Genomic DNA, 19,789 nt, shown 5'->3' on the forward strand with positions numbered 1-19,789 from the left:
TTTTTTTTTTAATGTTAACTGCCTGTTGGACAGCTGGCAGGTTTAGCTCTTAATGTCCCGAGGGCTGACCGTTGCTGCTCAGTTCAGAGCATGGTGGGCTGGTCAGACTTGTGGGAGGAAGAATTCCCTGTGTGGTGCTTTGAAATATTTCCTCCTGTCGGAGGGTGTTTTGCTTTCTGTCTGGTTGGCCTTTGCTGGTGGAACTTCAGCCCTTCAGCTGGCCCTGGGTAGGGATCCTTGCAGTTAAACATTCACTCCCAATGGTCTCGCAGTGGAGCGGAACATTCCGTTTAAAAGCTTGTAAGCGGTTAGTAAAAAATGGCTGGTGCCTCCTGAAACCGTTTTTCCTCTGCTCCTGCCACAGGGAAACTCTGCCCAGCGCTACCTAAAGCAGCAACCAGAAAGAGAGTGGGGGGCGAGTCGCGAGTGAACGCCTTGCAGCTCGGGTTTTTGCTGAGAAGTGCGAAAAGTTGTGAGAAGCATCATGGTGTCACAAAAGCCCGCAGTTACTGCCGGGCCAAGAGTCTGAAAGAGAGTCTGCATTTGAGCCCTGGTTCTGCAAGGTCACTGCACCGAGGTGCATAATTCCCATCTATGCTGGGAAAATCCTTCCCCCTCTTCCCCTCCTCCCTCCCAAAATTTGCTTTGCTGCCTGTAGCTTTGGCTCAGGCAGTTGTAGCGATGATGAGAATGCTAGCATGGTGAGGCCTCCAGGTATTCTGCACTCTGTCATCTAACATGGCTCAGAGCAGGACTGCACCACACGGTGGTCTCTGGCACCTTAATGGCACAAGTGTTTCAGTGTTGGTGCTGTCACTTGGACAGAACTGGGGGAAGCAAATGTGTTTGTTAGGCATTTATTGCAGTGTAGGTAAGGCTGCCAGGAGAACGCATCTGGAGATGGAGGTAGGCCACACCTTGCTCCTTTGCGCTCTTTCCTTCGTGTTTGTTAGGTGGTGACATAAGTGGAGGAAGACAGAATTTTTGTCTGTGCATGTAGGAATTGGTGATTCACCTGCAGTAAAAGGAATTTCAAAGAGAATGCACTGGTGGGTAGTTGCCAGACTAGCAGGCCCCAAGGGAAGCGCTCGCCGGGGTCTGCTCATCTCCCGTTTAACAACATAGATCGTAGGGAATGTCAGCTTTGTTCTCTTAATTTTCTTTCCTCTAACTCCCAGTATGGGTGCCAGGGGTGGTGATGGCTCGTGTGCCTTGGAATGGCTCACAGTCCTGTCTCTGCTTGCAGGAGGGTGTAGTGTGTGTGTCAGAGAGAGCCTGTGTTTATGCCAGATGGTTTGCTGCTGTGTGTGTGTGTGTGTGTGTGTGTGTGACTGTGACTGTGACTGTGACTGCCTTTTCCAAGGGTGCTTTGTCTCTTGTTCATGGAGGTGTCTCTTTGTCTTGCTACCTCTGACTGACTGCTCCATTGTTTACCTGTTTCTAATGACAGTTGCTGGGAAGGTGCGGTGTTTGCCTTTACTCATGTTTAGTTACTGCAGCCTACTGAGATATTTAGAAGCCAAGCCAGAGGGGCTCTGCTCTGCTTTGCTGACGAGGTCCAGGGCTGCTCCCCTCAGCATCTTTGCCTGGGCCGTGGCAGTGGGTGCATGGTCCTGGGGATAAAGCACATCCCAGCTGAGTCTGGCACCTCAGTCAGCTGCCCGGGTTTCCTTCCTCATTCCCACAGTGCTAGAAACCCTAAGGGCAGGAGGGTGGATGGGTTACCGGTCTGCCTGAGGATGAAGTCTACAGGAGTGGAGAGGTGCAGTCATGCAGGGAAGAGATCAGATTCCAGGGTTTTTCATGTGTGTTAGTGAAGGTTTGGAGTCCTGGAATGGGTCAGGTGCTTAGGTTGCCATGTTGGTGAGTTATGCAGAGAACTGATTTTTTTTTTCTGTGCCTGTGTGAGGCGTGTGCTTCTGTCCAGTGACCTCTGACTGCTGAGGGGCGAAGCCCTGGAAAAAACAACTGCCCCAGGCTGCTTTGTTTCTCAGGGTTGACTTGGCCCTTGCTTGCTTACAAGGGGAAGGCTTCTGAGAAGCGAAATGGTGTCGCTCTTTCAGGATGAGCTGGGCGTTCCTGATCTCAAGTGGCCCCTTCCATCCTGTGTCCCTTGGAGGTTCTGACCAGCTGCCGTAAAATGACAGAGATTCTCAAAATGCCCCAAAGGAGAGGAGAAAGCTGTCCAGGGAAAGAAAAGAGAGGCTCTTTACGCATGGGAAGCCTACTGGTGTCTCCAAACCTTGTCATTCTGTCCAGACAGTCACGAGTTACGTCTTCAGTCAGCACCATTGCAGTGTCAAGACTAAAAAAGGCCTGGGGGTGTGGAAAAGATGCCGGAGGAGAGCTGAGTCAGGAGACATGAGTTGGATTCTGCCCTTGTGCTGGTGGCTCATCATACAGCAGCTGCCCACGGCCCTTCCTGAGACCCAGGCTGGCTTCCTGGAATGAAACAGGAAAGTGTGTTCAGGGTTACAGGGATACCTGGTAGCTCCTTGGGGGGAAGCAGGAGCCATTGTGGTGTTTGTTTGAGACACAGACTTTTGCAAAACACAACATCGTGTGTTAGATGATTTAGATGAACGCAAAGATGCCAGACTGAATAGTGATCCGAGTATTCTCCGGGCGAGCCGTGGAATGACTCAGCTGTGTGTGATTCCTCTCCATTGTTCTGTGTAGTGAAATCCCCCCCGTCAAATGAATACAGCAGCGTCTGTATCATCGCTGCCTTCCCGGCCAAGGGACAAGAATTTCCCTAGTGTATTCATGGCTGTTTTTATGTTCAGCATGATACATTGGAGGAGATGGAGCCTTTTTCTATAGTCTCGACTGGTTGTGCTTATTGAAAAGGGCCGTTGTGTTCCCAGGGTGCTGCAGACTTGAGATCAAGAGCTGAGGGGGGGAGGAGGGGTTACCGGAGTAACTGGGGTCTGGTTCTGATGGGAGCTGTGTTGCAGCCCCTTGATCATCTTTGGTGGGGTTTTCTTTCCACCTCCATCCATTTAATATGCAGCTCCGCTGCTAGCCAGGCGCCGGCCATTGTGCAAATGTGTCAGAACTGGAAACTAGGCTGAATCTTTCGGCTTCTGTGCTAGTTCTGCTCTCTCTTGTCGCCAGCCAGAAGCAGGAGCTGTTGTCTGACGGTTTCCCTGAATCAGAGATGCTTTGGTTTTTGGTGTTTCTGCCGCACCACCTGGCGGCCATGGGAGGGACTGCACTGAGCGCGTGGGCATTGGGATCCCTTTCTGTACTGTATTAATATACATTTGTTTACATCCCTTTCTGTGCAGCATACGAGGTAGGGGGGCAGAGTCCGGGGCTCCTGCACCCATCAGGCCTGGGGTCACTTCCTGTGTCTGACACTAAGTTGGGCGGGAACCTGCTACAGCTGCCTTGGGCTAAGAATGCACCTGGGTCCCTTCCCCATTCAGCATACCAGACAGGAAGTGAGTCCACTGCAACCATAGGCTGGGGGCAACCAACCGCTTGCAATAGAGAATATGGTTTATGGAGAGAGCTCATTATAGCTGCCCTGGGCTCGGGGGAGTATGTAGACCCTCATTACAGCTGCCCTGGCTCCCGGGTCCATCCTTTGGCATGCAGAAAGGTGAGCAGGGTGGCTTAGGGGCTATAGAACATCTGTCCCCTCTCTGTGTGAGGGGCTGGGAGCAGAGCCCCTGTTTTTTCAGGGTAGCGATTGCTTTCTGGTTGCTTTGAGTTGCTGGCAGGCGACTTCCCGAGTCATATAAGGAGATGTGATGCTGTGTAAGCCGGCAGCCACTGTGGGAATGCGACGGGGAAGCATTACTCACCAGGAAAACACCCAGGAAATGGGCAAGATTTGGCCTGAGGCCCCCCCACAGTCTGGCCTGAGCCAAGTCATGACTCTGCTCTGGAATGGAAAGACTGCACTAGGGCAGGGATTGTTCAGTGGAAGGGGAGGCCTGTGGGCGCAGAGGAAGCAGTGCTGTGGGGGGACCTGGCTGAAGTTAGGTACCTATCTGTAGAGATTGCTAATGTCCCCAGTTTGAATGTACCAGTCCAGTGATGGCTGAAGCCTTGGATACCTGGTCAGCTGTCCCAGTCTCTCCCTGTAGGCGGCACTGTGAGGCAGGGATAATGTGGCTGGGCACAGGCCCCCTCCGTAGCTGGACTGCCAGCATCCCCTGCTATGAGCTGGAAGTGCCTAGGGGCCAGAAACAGTGATGTTAGGAACCTAGGAGAGCGCTGTAATTACCTGTACGACATGTTGCATGGTCCGGTGGTGATGGCGGTGAGAGGGGACTCTTGTGCTCTGTTCCCATCTCTGCCGCTGCCTCAGCGTATGGCCTTGGACAAGTCTCTTCACCTCTCTGTGCCTCAGTTACTCCTTCTGTAAAATGGGGGTAATGCGACCTTCACCCGGAATTGCTGCTCTGTTAAACCCTGGACCGTGCGCAGAGGGGCAGAGCGGGAAATGGGTTTGTCTTGTGTTTGTGCATGAGACAAGGCCCTAGGCTGGGCGCGTCCCCACTGGCTGTTTATGTTAGGGCCTGATCCAAAGCCCATTGAAATGAATGGAAAGGCTCCCATTGAATTCACTGGGCACTGCCTCAGGCCCTGGTCCGTAGGGGATGGATGGGAGGCAGTATCGTGCAGTAGACAGAACACAGGACTGGGGCTCAGGAGGCCTGGGTTCTGTTCCCAGCTCTGCCACTGGCCTGGCTGAGTGAGTCATGTCACAGTGCTGTGCCTCAGTTTCCCCATCTGTACAATGGGGAGAGTGAGACTACCCTCCTTTGTAAAGCCCTCGGAGAGCTAGGGATGAATAGCACAAACAGCAGTTAGGGGTGGTTGTGGTGGTGGTCTGTGCTTGTGGGTGCATGTCCTACTTAAAAGTCCAGCCCTGGCTCCCTTTGGGACAGAGTGGGACTGGTGAAGCGTGCTGAGGTTCTCTGATGAAAGGCGGTATTTTCAGGCAGAGTAGAATTGGTTTTCGATTAATCACAATGCATTATGGATGTGTATAATGACAGAATTCGGGAACCGAGCCAATGATTGCAGAAGAACACTGTATAATATAAAATACTCCACCTAGGACTAGCAGAGGGAGAAATTAAGAGACTACACATGGAGAAAAGAGATGTGTTGCAGGTGTGGCTTGAAAATCCCTGGGGAATAGGGCTACAATAGGGGAGAAAAGGGGCAGCTGGAGGACAGGGCGTGGTAGGAGGGGCCGCACTTGTTAATGTTGGTTCTCTGGGTGAGATGGTGTCCTGCCTCAGAGAAGGGATATGCAGGGTATAAAGTAAGCTATCGGGCCCCGCTGAGAAGCACAGGACTGTGGTGACAGAACCGAGCTGCGGCTCCTGGATTGGTTTGCATTTGGAGTTTGCTCTGGGCCTGTTTTAGACAACGCTGTAAGCGCAGAACAATCCCATGTGTGGAGTCAACGTCTCTCTGTCTCTCTCTCCTCGGGTTCTTGTTTAATTCTAAGATGCACATTCTTCCCCCATCCATTTCCTTTCCAGTAGAACGACTGCCGTCTCGGCCTGAGAAGTCGCTGTGAAGGCACCTAAAATTAGCTGTCTGTTTTTGTATGTGTAGAATGGTTTCCATGGCTGGGCGGTGTAAGAAGGGCCCTGTCTGGCATGGCTCCTATCACTACCACCGTCTGAGTGCTACTGCCGGGCCCTGAATAGGGCCTGGAGTGTCCGGCTGGCGTTTCCGGAGCCCCCGAGCTGGCTCGTTGCAGAGTGTCTGACAGTCTGTAACAGCGCAGTGAAAGATAAGATTTCTGTGACTTCCCAGTATTTCCTGCGTCCTCCTTGTCCAGATGCGTCACCCGCAGCCGGGTGAATTACAGCCCGTTATCGGTTTCTCGCAGCAGCCAGAAAACGCTTGAAACTCGCTTATGCTGAATGCAGTCGATATTTTTATTTTATTAAAAGAGAAAAAGCAAATGGAGTTAAATTGAGTGGAATTAAGTGCATTCTGGTCCTTTCACTCAGCTCCATGCAGTACGCCCGCTCCAGACATAGGCATGCCCTGGCGAGCCGTGCTCCTGATAACCAGCATTGTCCCTCGCTCCAGACTCTGCAGAAGAGTGCACTGCCCCCTTAAGGGCATAATTCATTCCTCTGCGCTGCGCTATCCCTCCCGTGCTGGCTGTAAGGGCCTGTTCTGGACAAGGATCATCTGAGGCAGGCGACTTGCTGCAGGCTCCAAAGAAAGGACACAAGGGGTTAGCAGATTAAATGTTCACATCGACTGATACGTCTGCTACGGCTGATCCTCCCTCTGAAACCTGATTGGCGGCTCAATCAGCCTGTCTCTTTCAAATCTGGCCTGGCTGTTCCCATGGGGCTGCGGTGAGCTGAGATAGCTGGGTCGCTCCAGAAACATAGGCGCTCTGCCCACTGCAGGGGGACAAGACGGCGTGGCTGGAGGATCCGGGACTTGAACTGCTGCCCTTCTGTGCCCTCTGGCGCTGTGTTTGGTCAGTGCCATCTCTGCTGCGGGTGGCAGGGCCCGCTGGGGAGCTGGAAGTGGCAGGGGGTGGCACAGCACACAGTATCTACTTACCATATTGTCTACATCCCTAAGTGATGGAGCAGTTAATTACACACCATAGCAAAGAGACAGAACTCTCCCTCCCTGCAGCCAGCTGCCGCCTCCCTCCTTTACTCTCTGCATCCGTTACCTTATTGCTTCTGCTATTGTCCTTTTCTCTCTTATTCCCTCCTCCGTCTTTCCCTTTCTCTTCCTCCCCACCTTTCTATTCGTGCTGCGCTCTGCCTTCCTGTACATTCTCAGCTCTATGGTTATTAAGCCAGCATGACCCGTTCTCACCGTTTTCACGTGAGTCTCACATTTGGTGTTTCTTGGGGAGCTGCAGCTGATCACATGAGAACCTCTGCTTCAATCTGTTTTAAAAAAAGTAAGTTTCTAGGCCTCGTGGTTGCAGAGAGACACTTGAAAACATGACCCAGACACTAGACGATGAATAAAAAGAACCCACCGGGGGTTATTTTGAAAAGTATTGGGGCTTTTAAGCCAATGTCATGATTTTGGGCCGTCTGACTCAGATTTGAAAAGCCGGGGGTTGGCAGTCCGGTTGTTTGTGAACAGTGCCATAGGAATGCACGCACACGGGCCCTAACTCAGCCCATGGGAAGGCCTCCTAGAAGTCTGTGCAATTGCCTCCATTGCAGCCTTTTCTCTGTTACACAGAGTGAATTTCTGTGGACGTGGTGGCTGTTTCTCTGCCATGCTGCCGTTCTGGTGGGATCCTATGAGCTTCCTAAATTCTCCGGGTGTCTCCTTTGTTCCCTACGGCTTGGACGGCGGGCTCTGTCACTCTCAGGGATGTGGCGTTGTGTGGAACACCGATGGGGGGGACGTAGATGGAGCTCCGCTCTCCGGAAAAACAGAACCTGGTGGCTAGAGTTGTCTTTCATTTCTCTCTCTGCACCTGCCTTTCCCTCTTCCGTTTCTAGCCTTTGGCGAGCACCTTCCCGTTCTCTTTCTCCTCTACCAGGTGCCAGAAGCTTGCCATTTTCTGTCCCTATGGAGGCTCTGCTCTCCTGGGCAAAGAAAGCACTGCTAGTCCTGGCCGGGTGACTCTGTCGCCTAATCGCACTTGCCTTAGGCCAGGCTATTTGACCCGTCTGTGTAAAAATCATCAGGAGGTGAGAGAATTGCAGGGGTTTCTTAGATGCACCAGCGTTGCTGCTTTCGGACACGGCCTGTCGCGTTGGACAGCTGCTGTGCGCCTGCACCCATTTCGAGCCTTAACTATGGAGGGGGTCTATCAAATTCATGTTTAAATCGTGTACGTCAAGGTGCACACGCTTGTGTTCCTGTTTTCTCTGCCCTCTGTCCAAGAGACTGACAGCATCGTCCGGACAGTGCCTTGATGAGCACCGTGTTCCTTGCCCAGCTCCAACCGGGGGTGATAGCAATGCTGGAGAGCCTAAAACAGCTCAATCAGTGTAGTTTGGCTACGACAGAAAAGGGGACACCCAATACCTCGGAAGTAGGAGGTGGGTATAGCATCACCAAGGAGGAAGCGGGTTTGTTTAGGGTGGCACAGAGAGCTAGCGACAACATAGACGGAAGATGAGGAAGACTTTTGGACAGGTTGTTCCTCCGAAAACACCCAGCACTGTAAAAAAGGACAATCCCAGACACTGTGGAATAATCCCTCTGGGAGTGGGGAAGCCCTGTCTCTTGGGATAGTTGAAGTCAGACAGAACAAAGCTCTTGAAAACATCCCACAGCAGGAATGAACCTGTTGCCCCATGGTGGGTCTCCACATGAAGTGTGTAGGAGGAGGTGAGCCCACATTTTGATTCAGGGAAGTTCCAAGCATCTAATGCATGCAAGTCTCCCCACCTCTGTGTTGCTAGGGATGAATGAAATGCTGCTACTCCGTGTAATACCGGCTTTTTTTTGCCGGCTTTGGCAGCACAGTGAGGTTTTGAGGTTGAAGTGCTGCTGGGCGGGTCGGCCTCTGGCCTTGCTTGAGGCTGTTACATGGATTGAGGCTCTCTTGGTTTAACAGTTGTGTGCAGCATTGTCACTTTGGCTGATTGAATCAAACCTGAGACAGATTCTAACCATGTGGGAAGCTCTCAATTCTCGGTCTTAGTGAGCAGAAGTTCCTGTCTCAGTTATGTTGTAGGCGAGGGCAGTCTGAGTTAGTGGTTTCATGCATTTATTTCCTACTTACAAGGAACAGGCTTGCGTGCTAATGGGGTGGTGAGGGCTCTCCCCTTCAGTACAAAAATTCTTCAGAAGGATCAACTGTTGTCATCATCAGATCATTTCCTTCAAGCCGCATCTCAAACCAGAGCCTGAATCTGTTTTTTAAAAAACAAAATAAAACAGAAAATCCACATTGAAAAGGAAATTAGTTGTTTAAAGGGTCATGTGTCCAGTAGACTTTGGAGAGGGTGCCTTTATTGGAGTGAGGTTGGAACAATTGGATATCGGAGAGTATGAGCATCACCTTGGGGGTGGGAAATGGAGCTATCTCCCAGAATTGGGTCTCGCCATTCTCTCTGCCTGTATTTACAAAGATTAATGATCTGCGAGAGCTTAAATATTGGGGCATCAGGATTTGAAATAGGATCCCAATGTGCAGCTCGTTCTTGAGGCTTGGCTATTTGGGATTCTCTGTTCCAAATAGCACCTGTGCAAAGCGAATGAGCAATGAGACTTCAAGTAACCAGAGCACATTGTTAGATACTAACTCTTAATGGAATGGTAGCCGGGTTAGTCTGTATCAGCAAAAACAACGAGAAGTCCTTGTGGCACCTTAGAGACTAACAAATGTATTTGGGCATAAGCTTTCGTGGGCTAAAACCCACTTCATCAGATGCATGAAGTGAAAAATACAGGAGCAGGTATAAATACATGAAAGGATGGGGGTTGCTTTACCAAGTGTGAGGTCAGTCTAACGAGATGATAAATCAGTTAACAGCAGGATAAATAACTTTTGAAGTGGTAAGAGAGTGGCCCATTACAGACATTTGACAAGTGGTATCCTGCTGTTAATTGATTTCTCTTGGTAGACTGATCTCACACTTGGTAAAGCAACCCCCATCCTTTCATGTATTTATACCTGCTCCAGTATTTTTCACTCCATGCATCTGATGAAGTGGGCTCTAGCCCACAAAAGCTTATGCCCATTCTAAGGTGCCACAAGGACTCCTTGTTGTTTTTTCTTAATAGAATGACTTTTGCACAGAATGATGCATCTCATTTTGCATATTCAGAGTGCAGTCATGGGAAATTGGACATCAAAGAGACCCAGTTAAACGCCAGCTATGGTCAGCTACTAAAATAGCTGGGAGCACTATGACTAACACGAGAGCTAAAATGAGGCCATATGTGCTCCTTCCCATATTGCTGCTCCAAACTGGAACCTTTTATCCAAACACTCTTCCCTCTAAGCCTTTCATGGTCCAGATCAAATGGAACCTAGATCCAGACAAAACCCTACTTCTGGTGTTACAGAATCTGCAGTGATTCTGGTTCTGCAACAGAGATGGGGGAAACCCCAGCTCTTATCTGAAGCCCTGCCCGGAACTTTGGGGTTTCTGATGAAACTGAACCAAGATTGGAACCTCGCCCTGCTGGTACAACCCTAAAGCTTGATCCACCTGTATGATTTTGCAAACCCAAACTCCAGTCTCTTTGGCCCATCTCTATGGATTACATTTCTCCCAGCTGTTTCCTCTCTTTTCCATCTGTTCCCTATTGGGCAGCTTATCCAACCAATCTGGGTAAGTGGTCTGTCCCCATTTTTATTCGTGGAGAGGTTTAACACCAGCATGGTGTGCTCTGTATTTTCCTTCCTGGTTCATGTATCTTTATGGAAGTTGTCCCAAATGTACAAGATTAAACAGGAAATGGATGGACTGTAAATGACTCCTCCAAACAATAAATCCCGCCCTAAAAACTACAACCTGTAGGGTTAGTCCTCCTCTCTCAGCTTATTGTCCAACCCTGCGCTGTGAAACGCACCATCACTTCTACATAATGGATGATGAGGGAGAGGGGCCCAGTGGACGTGGGTGAGAATTGTAGGCAGAAGTGAGGAACAATGGAGACCCAGGCTGCCCAACCTGGTATTTTTGTGTGTGCGTGTGAGAGAGAACTTCAAATGAAGCGGCAACTGCTTCGCTGCTTATGTTACTGTTGCTTGGAGCAGGATGTCCTGACACTAAAATTATCAGATCTCAGTTGTTTCCTGTTCTTGTCCAGGAGATGTCCTTAAAAGACACAAATGATCTCCAGTGGGCTCCAAACCAAGTTATTTGAAACAATGATGCCCTGTCTCGTAACTTGCCTGGCACCGATTTCAGATGGCGAGTCTGCCTGGTGACTCGGAGTAGCCAGTGCAAACAAAGGATGCAGTGTGCCTCCATTGTCTTTGAAAGATACCAAACTGCTACCTTCGTTTCTGAATCGGCTGCTCCTTGTTCAGTGCTGGCCCCAGAGCTGCAGCATACTGGGTTTGTCCTACAGCCAATCGGCGTGAGAGAGTTTATCTTTAAGATAAAGGTTTGGGAACACGATGGGCCAAATTCAATGCTGATGTAAGCAGGGTGCAGTTCCTTGGAAGTCAGAGGAATCGCCCCAGCCTACTCCAGTGATGGAATCAGCCCGATGCCTGCATTCAGCATGCCTGGAAATGTTTAAAAGTGATCTAATAACGGTGTGTTTTTTTCCCCCCTTTCTCCTCTTGAACTTGAGTCTCTGATCCAGGAGAAGGGACAGTTTCTGACGAGGCCAATCTGGGCCACGGAGACAGGCCTCAGGCCTTAAAGTCTGTATCCCCCTGGCAGACGCTGCTCACTGTTCTGGCAGAGTCCATCCTCTTTCCCTGGCTAGGCCTGTGTTCGCGGAGAGCAGGCATTCCAATGGGCTTAGGTATGGGAATTTAGGAGCATGACGTCCCTCTCTTGAAGGGGGGTTGAAGTCAGATCACTTCAGCACATCAGTGGATGCCAAGGAAAGATGTTTGAGTCAGCCTGACACTCACTTTCTCTCTCCCTCTCACTGAGCCCTGTGTGGAGAGATCCGGGGCTTTATCTGATACTTCAGCTGTAACTGGGCCTGCCTAGGGAGGGGGAGAGGGAGACCGGCTCTGGAGCTCTCAAGAGGGAGAGTTGCCTGGTGTGAACCGACAGGAAGTTTCTGTAGTTACCGCGGGTGATGGCTTTCTGTGAGCTCCGCGCCTGCCTCTCGCTGCCTTTCCCTTGTGATGCTCGAACCATGCAGCTGTAACCTCAGCAGAAAGGAACTTAGAGCCGGACCCAGGGCTTGTGGAAACGGGACGGAGGCCCCCAGGTTGGGGAGAGGCGACAATGCCTCTTTTGGATGGGACCTTTCTGCCACCCACGGTCTTTATTCTGAGTCATGTTCTTGGCATCGCTGGGATCTTGTACTTGAGGAGACAGAGGAGAGAAGGTACCGTTCTTCCTGCCCTTAGAGTATCGGGTTCATACCTCCCACCTCCTGCCTCCCTTCGTCATGCTTTGGCTGCGAGCAGAGTCCAGGAAGTCCCCCGAAGTGCGAAGTGGGTGGGTGATCATGTGGGATGTGCCTGGAGGAGGGGGAGAGCGAGGAACCAAGATGGCTGCCGTCCACATGTTAAAGGTGTACGGATTTTGTTCCTTCCTCCAGGTGGTGGCATTTGAGACACAGGGCTGGGTTCTGCAGCCCCATGTGGGGTCCAGCATCATTTGGGAGCCCCAGCTTTGGTAAAAGAGGGCACGCACTTTCCATACTGGCTGCTGTTTCTGGTCTCTCCCGGCACAGGGAATTACTCTGAATTTCTCACTTTCTGGTCTCCTCTCCCCTTGAGAGAAGCAGCATCTCCTCCTGCCGCGGGGTGGAGTCAGGGCTGGCGCTGAGTGAGTCCGGGCACAGAGATGACTAAATAATTGTTACTAAACTTTCTTCTGGTCTCTCTGCTTGGGTGTGAGAGGCCCAGGAGAGGGGGTTGCTTGGACGCACTTTGCAAAGAGTGAGGGTCTCTGGGGAGCCTTGGTGTGGAGCGGGTGGATGGGGAGGGAAGGGAAGGGAAGGGGCCGTGGGGGCATGCTCGAAATTTTCGTTGAGTTTTGCACTGGGCTCTTGTGTCATTTTCTTTTACAGACAATCCGTTCCAGAGCCCTTTGTTACAATAAAATCTACGTTTGTCAGAGCATACACATAGAGCGCAGTCCTGTGGTGGGGACACAGCTCTGGCACGACTCCTGATTTTTAGTCTGTGTTCTGCCACTGACTCACTGTGCAGTTTTGAGGCTGTCTGCCTCAGTTTCCCAAAATAGGGATTATGTGTGCCCATGTCACACAGCCATGAGGATTCAGCAGCTGATGATAAAGCACTCTGAAAATGTAAAGCCTTAGACAAGTGCTAAATATTCTCCTATCTTGCACTTCCACACTATCCTTTTCATTCCAACCCAATCTCTTTCTTTCTGGATGTTTCCTGTTTTCTCTCCCTTCCAGTCCGTATCTCTGTCTCCCATCCTCCCCCCCCCTTCCCCCCCCTTCAGCTTTTGCTCTTTGTCCATTTACATTTCTTATCCCTCCAAGGAAATTGGGCTTCCCCTCTCACTTGCTGTGACGTTCCCCTCTGGTGTTGTCTGGACAGGTGATCTGCTAGGCCACTCCAATCCTTGACTCTGGGAGCCAGCCTGACCCTGCTCTGCCGTGAGAACCCCCACTCCTGGGCTGTTCACGCACAGCCTCTGCCATGTAAGCTGTCCCAGCTACTTGCAAGTGAATGACACTAGCCAATACCTCCGGTCCCAGACACAACCCTAGGAACCTCCGTCTTGCAGTGTCCAGTTATGCCCACTGGACGCTTCAAGCTTATATAAGTTCGTCAGTTTAACAAAGAAATTGCTATGTACCGGGCTTGTTCTCCCAAGGGGAGTCCGACACACTGCAAACCAAATGTCTTGCTTCAGGGAGAATAAACAAACAGATTTATTAACTTTAAAGGTAGATTTAAGTGATTATAAGTCAATACATAACAAGTCAGATTTGGTCAAATGAAATAAAAGCAAAACACATTCTAAGCGGATCTTAACACTTTCAGCGTCCTTACAAAGTGAGGTTCTTACTCACGAAAGTTTGTGCTCCCAATACTTCTGTTAGTCTTAAAGGTGCCACAGGACCCTCTGTTGCTTTTTACAGATTCAGACTAACACGGCTACCCCTCTGATACTTACAAACGTAGATACTTCTCACCACAGGCTGGCTGCTCTTCAGCCAGACTCTCCCCTTTGATCAGTGGTTCAGTCGCGTGGTGGTGGTGGTGTCTGTAGATGTAGGCAGAAGAGAGAGAACGTGGCAAAATATCTCTCCCTTTTATCATGTCCTTTCTTCCCTCCTGGCTTTGTGCCCCCCCCCCCCCTCAGAGTCAGGTGAGCATTACCTCATCATAGTCCCAAACTGCCCAAAGGAAGGGGGTGACTCCCTCCAGGGCCTAACCTTGTTGCTTGGCAAAGCCAGTGTCCATTGTTCCTGTGAGGCTGGGCTGGGTTTGTCCCATCCATGCCCTGATGAGGTGTGAGCTGCCTCTCTGCTCTTGGAGAGTTTTTGCCTGGGCTTGCTTTAAGCCATGGGGATACATTTTCAGCCTCATACCTACATACATGAAATTATAACCTATAACCTCACAATGACATCACTGTAACAATTACTATAACATCACTATAACAACCATGCTCAGTGCATCATGAGCCTTCCAAAGACACCCGTCTGACAAACTTTGCGTTGGATCCCACACAGTCATTTGATAAAGATGAACGTGGGGGTGTAGGGTGTTCCCCCAAGGTACAGAGCTTCACTCTTACATTCTCTGCCGTCAGCATGTCCAGGAGGCGACACAAAAGGCCTCCTCCCCACACTCTGGGAGGTGGGAAGAGGCTACCTACCCTTCCTTGTCCCCTCTGTGGCTACCATGCCCCAGCTGTTTGGTGATCTCTCATGGGCAGGTCACCAGGTAGAGCAGTATACAGCAACAGCCCTATACTTGCCTGGGAGGCAGCAGAGCCACCAGAGTGCAGCCCTGTGGATGGTGAGTGACGGTCCTGGTTGCTCCGGCTCAGTGTCTGCACCCAAGCAGCAGCTATGGCATCCCTCGGCGCTGAGTAACAGCAATCAACAGACGCACGGAGCATGTTGCTGGCTAACGCGCTTATGGTAAAGATGGGTCTGAGCTCCCAAAGTTGGGAAGTGTTTGGCTCTGGGGTTGTGGTGCAGCCTATTACAGAGACCGGATCCACATTTGGATCTGGATCCAGAACCCCTCCAAAGCTTGGCTTGGGACCACCTGTTGCTCATAGACTGAAATGGCTGAGAGTTGGACTTCTCGGGGAAAGGAGGCCCAGGAAGTGAGTGGAGTGAGTCCCCAGGGGCAGTCGGCCAGTACACACTAGCGGGGAAGGCCATCGTGCTTGTCTTGTGAATGAACCTCACGGCCTTCTAGTCAAATGGATATTTTATTATGAGAACAGGGTGTGGTGTTTTCTTTTCTGCACCTAATGCACCTAGACGTGGAAATGCTAGAATGATAAACAGTAATAATAATACGGTCCATGCTCTCCCCGCACACTGGGTCTATTTTAGCTTTTTATCCAAACACGCCAGCTGTTCCCATGTTTCTCCTGTCCCTTTCCCTCTCTTTCAGTCCCATGTTTTTCAGTGGAGTTAAAAGGTGCAGCCCTGCTTTTCTCCTCAAACATCCTTGTTGATGGTGCTCTGGGATTGACTAGAGTCGTACAGTTGTCACATTCTTGCTTGGGCCTGTTTTGTTGCATCCATGCAGCTGAAGCATCGGTTACAAAGTGCAGCCACATGTCGCTAGGTTTGCCCACCTTGAGTCTTTTCCTGTCTTGCTTCCTCAAAAGCGGCGCATTGGCACTAGGTCGTGATCTGGGAGCCAACGGCTGGGGGATAGTTTTATCTCACCCGGCGTGTTGCAGTTCCCCGACCCTTTTGGTAACGTCTGAGTATTTTATTGTTTCTTCCAAAAATTAAACCTAAAAGGCCATTTCCCAAACCAGATGGGTGAAGATACTGGTTCCAGAGGGGAGAACTGTGTAGATTGGTTTGGAGTCCTTGGGGTGAATTTAGTGGGGGAAAGATGCTGTTATGCGTCTTTTGTACACTGTACAGTATATGCCTCTAAACAGCATTAGCTGTAATGCCTCTAGTTAACCCAGTCACCCTTCCCCACTTAATCTCTTCAATGTCAAAGCTGCCTCAGACAGATTTGCTTGGCAGTATGTTTGTCTCCACACCACGTGTGGATTTAATTTCTTTAGAGATACTATCTGTTCTTAGTCTCCCAGCATCACTCAGCAACCTCTCTTCTTTGGTGTAGTGGAGGAACCTGTCCCTCCTCTTTAAAAACTGTTGCACTGTAGGTGATGGAAAAAGTGAACCCCATCTGATCCATGTTCTCCTTTATATTAGTAAATAGCCTGACTTTTCCTTTTTGGTATAGATCATGTCTTATCCTCCCCCAGCTCTGCATATTGCAAACTCGCTCCCTTTCAAGCATGCAGGAAGATCAGGGTAATCTCATAGTGGCTTACCTGGTATAAATAAACTCCTCAGTTGCATTTACATCTTCTGCCATATAATTATTGTACATGCCTTCCAACTCCCGTCTCTCTGGCATCTCTCTCTCTCTGTTTGGTTTTCCACCAGATAGGTCTGCATGCATTTTTCCAGGTTGAATCACATTATTTCCAATCCATATTTCTAAACTCTATATCCTCTTTGTGTAGCTCTCTGCTTTCAGTGGTGTTCATGCCACCGTTCAAATGAGTAGCAAACACAGATTTTAATCACCCCTGTATTCCTGAGCCATTCCATTTCCCCCATATTTCAGAACAATTAAAGGTAAATAGAAGGTGACCTGCAAAAAAGAATGTACTGTATGCCCTTTTAAAATAACTTTATACAGAAGGGCAGCAGAGTTCCCCCTCCCCCCCCCAAAGTATTTCTTCTTCTTGCTTGTTTTTTACCTTAGTAATTCAAATCCTCTAGACTGAAAAATATGGTGACTGGAGAACTAGTGAAATGGTGACACCACCCAGATCCAGAGTAAAACTTGAGCAATTGAGAGGCAATGGGATTTTTAGTCAGATGTTTAAAACGTCTGTTGTTTTATCAACATCTATTTAAGAAAAACTTCCTTGGGTCACTGAAGTTAGTCAACACCACCACTCTTTCAGATCAGGAGTTGTCGGTCAGTAGCCATCCTTGGGGCCTCTGAGAGATGCTCCAGTGAAGCTAGGGGAGAGCAGACTTGATGTCCCTGATGTTTTTAAGATTCGAAAGAAGCACCTCTGCGTACATTTCAGGCCTTCTTTCTCCCCAAAAGAGCAAGCTGAAGTTTAAAACTCCTGTTCACATCTCCTTTAATAAAATCGCCTGCCTGCCCAGATACTCAGTGGATTTCTCCAAACTGGCCACATTTTGAAAATTGACCTGACTGATAAATACAACTCCCCCGAGCTCCCCTCCGTCCAGACTCCTCAGGTTGTCATCAGTGCTTGAAAGAAGCCAGGGAGCCCAGCCAGCATGTGGACAATGCTGAAATCTGGCAGGCTTGGAAGGCATTTCTCTGAAACGAATGGGGAAAAGCCGATGTGGGGAGCAACAGCTTAGAAGAGGCTAGTTATGAATTGCGTCTGGTAGGGCGAATGGGCCGTGGGCCTTTCTTTCCCAGTGCAGAGTTACTGTCTGTGCAGCCCTTAGTGGGGCAGGCTTTGGTGCTGCTCCATTAAATGAGTCTCTGCCCCCGGAGCGGGGGCTTGGCTTTGTGTTGGGAATGCAACTGGACCTAGGCTCGTCTCCTTGTGGCAGATGATTGACGTGACGTACAATTGGCCTGCGGTGTGCCTGTTGAAATAGTGTTAGGAAAAACAGACGTGTACAGGGACGTCCATGCTAGGCTCCCTCCCCTCCCCTGCCCCCACAGAGCAGAGCACACCTGAACTTGGGGATCGGGATCTGAAAGGTGGACACCTGTATGCATGAGCAGTGTCAGATCCTTCCCCCTTGTGTACCTGGTCACAGCTAGAGCCCTGAAAATCCGCCAATATCCGCTTTATAGCCACAGACTATGTGTGTGGATCGGGGATTGGCTACAGATACAAATTTTGTATCCATGTAGGGCTGTAGTCACAACCTTGCCCTGGAGGTGGCTCTGTTGGGGGGAGGATGTGAAAAGGAATTCACCCTGTTCATTTCAGGCTTGGTCTTCTCCCTACACCACTCCACCAACCCCATCCTGGAAGGCAGGGCCCTCGTCTGGGGTGAGAGGGAAGTTTAGCTTTGACTTTCCCAGCTAGACTCCATTGCTAGAGAGAGAGGAGAAACCTTTCCTCTTGCTTTCCCACATTGTACCCAAAGAAGCTCCATTTTAATGCAGTCCAGGTCCTCTCTCTAGCTGGGTTTGGCATCAGTGACTGACAGTGGAACTCAATGCCTTCCTTCCTTAAGGGTGATCGTCTCCCCGCCCCAAGCTCTGTTACTTCTGGTGACTGGTAGAGCTGCCGGCACTAAAGGATGCCTGCAGAGGTGAACAGATGGTGCCTCTGACTTGTCTTTGATCTTCATCTTAGCACCTTCCTTGGAATGTTGATCTTCATGTTAGCACTTTCCTTGGAATGTCAGCGGAGTGAGATTTGATGTAGAAAAAGGCAAGAGGAGGTGGCCCTGACCGTGGCAGCAGAGTGTGTAATCTGTTAAATGATCAGGAGGACAAGAGTGCTTGGTCCTGCAAAGGCTCTGACCTCCAGAACAAACTGCTAAGCCATGGAGCAGCATGGATCTGTTTCCTGGAATTGTTGCTTGATGCTCATTTAGCCCAGATTATCTCTGCTGTGACACTTGTCAGGAGTTTCTCTTAGGTTCTGTCCACAGTGGGCTCACGGCTGTGCCAGCCAATTATATTATAGCTGGTTACAAACAAACAAAAAAACCCTTGTCCATGCCAGCGAGGTAAACTGTTACGCAACTGTGCTTAAAGCTAGTCTGGTTCTGATCCAGGCGTGGTTGGTGTGGAAGGACTCCTCTGCAGCTGAAAGCATTATACATGAAATACACACCCGAAAGAGTTTTTCTGCACCAGCACGGCTCCACCAGCATGCAGCAGAGACAGGATACAGGCCTTTTTACCAGAGTGTCTGGCTGAGTGTGCTGTGTGCTAAGGATTCGCTCTAATGTGGGTATTTATATGGCCTCTGATATCTCAGTATGTGAATGCCTCCTGATTCTTAATGTATCTATGCCCATCACACTCTCGTGAGGTAGGGAAGTGCTGTTTACCCATTTTACCGACGTGCAACTGAGACACAGAGTGGATAGTGACTTGACCAATGTCACATGTGGAGCAGGGACTTGACCCCACATCTGCCACGTCCTAAGCTGGTGCCCTACCCGCTGGCCCCTCCTTTCCCTCTCTACAGTTTTGACTGTTATATTCCAGATGAATTAAGGCTATCGAAATTTACTAGTCTAGACTCAGTGCCAGAATCTGTCTTGTTAGTTTCCTTGGTCCTGACTGGTGTCCTGTATGACACTTCTCTGCTGCTGGAATCTTTCTTCTGCTCTCATCCTTTCCCTGCATGCCGGCCAGGTCGCTGACAATAGCAGCTTTGCTTTGCCCCTGCCCGCTATTCTCGTCTGGAATGCCAGGCCCGTTGATTGGATATCTTCTGGGTGGTGAGGGAACGGGGCAGGGGGTGGCCAGAGGAAAGCCAGCCAGAGAGCCTCTGTTAGGCAGGAGGGAGAACTGAGAGGAATGGAGGGGGAGCTGTAACAGGTTGCTTATCAGGGTGACTCTGGAAAAGATTAGCCAGTGAGAGATAAGCTTACAATGACTTAATATTGTTAGCAAGAAGTAACAGGGCATTATTATTAGCTCCTGGGGTAGTCTGGTGGGGGAGGTGTAATGTAATTAGAATGAAAGAACCACCCAGAGGTGGTAAAACAGGGCAAAAGAAACTTGTGTGAAATTACGAAAGCGCACCAGAGAGAGAGAGCCAGCTCAGGGGCTACTTGCCTGCAGAAATCTCCAGGGGAAGGTCCCTGAAGCTGCCCCCTGCAAACGCTCCACAGGAGAAGAAAAGCTGAAGTTTTACTCGCCCTGCCTGCTCTGGTCTGCCCCGGGGCATTCTGGATCTGGCTCCTGGACAAAGTGTCTTTGCCTCTCTGGAGAGGACGGCCGGGCTCAAACCAGCCTAAGGTCTGAAGAGGAATT

The 19,789-nt window shown here is 50.1% G+C and overlaps 1 protein-coding gene across 9 annotated transcripts in view; it reads left to right on the forward strand.

Moving 5' to 3' along the window:
- Window positions 1–19,789, forward strand: part of MACF1 (microtubule actin crosslinking factor 1) — a 251,868-nt gene that overhangs the window by 56,621 nt on the left and 175,458 nt on the right. For 2 of the 9 annotated variants that reach the window (XM_034753962.1, XM_034753966.1), the window contains exon 1: window positions 11,689–11,961. The exons of the other annotated variants lie outside the window; for them this stretch is intronic. In XM_034753962.1, coding sequence (XP_034609853.1) covers window positions 11,859–11,961 — 103 coding nt within the window. In that variant the 5' untranslated portion in view covers window positions 11,689–11,858. Of the gene's footprint in view, window positions 1–11,688; window positions 11,962–19,789 lie in introns of those variants that run through there. 9 annotated transcript variants of the gene reach the window in all.

This window comes from Trachemys scripta, chromosome 20 (genome assembly GCF_013100865.1).
Source record: "Trachemys scripta elegans isolate TJP31775 chromosome 20, CAS_Tse_1.0, whole genome shotgun sequence".
NCBI classification, from domain to species: domain Eukaryota; kingdom Metazoa; phylum Chordata; order Testudines; family Emydidae; genus Trachemys; species Trachemys scripta.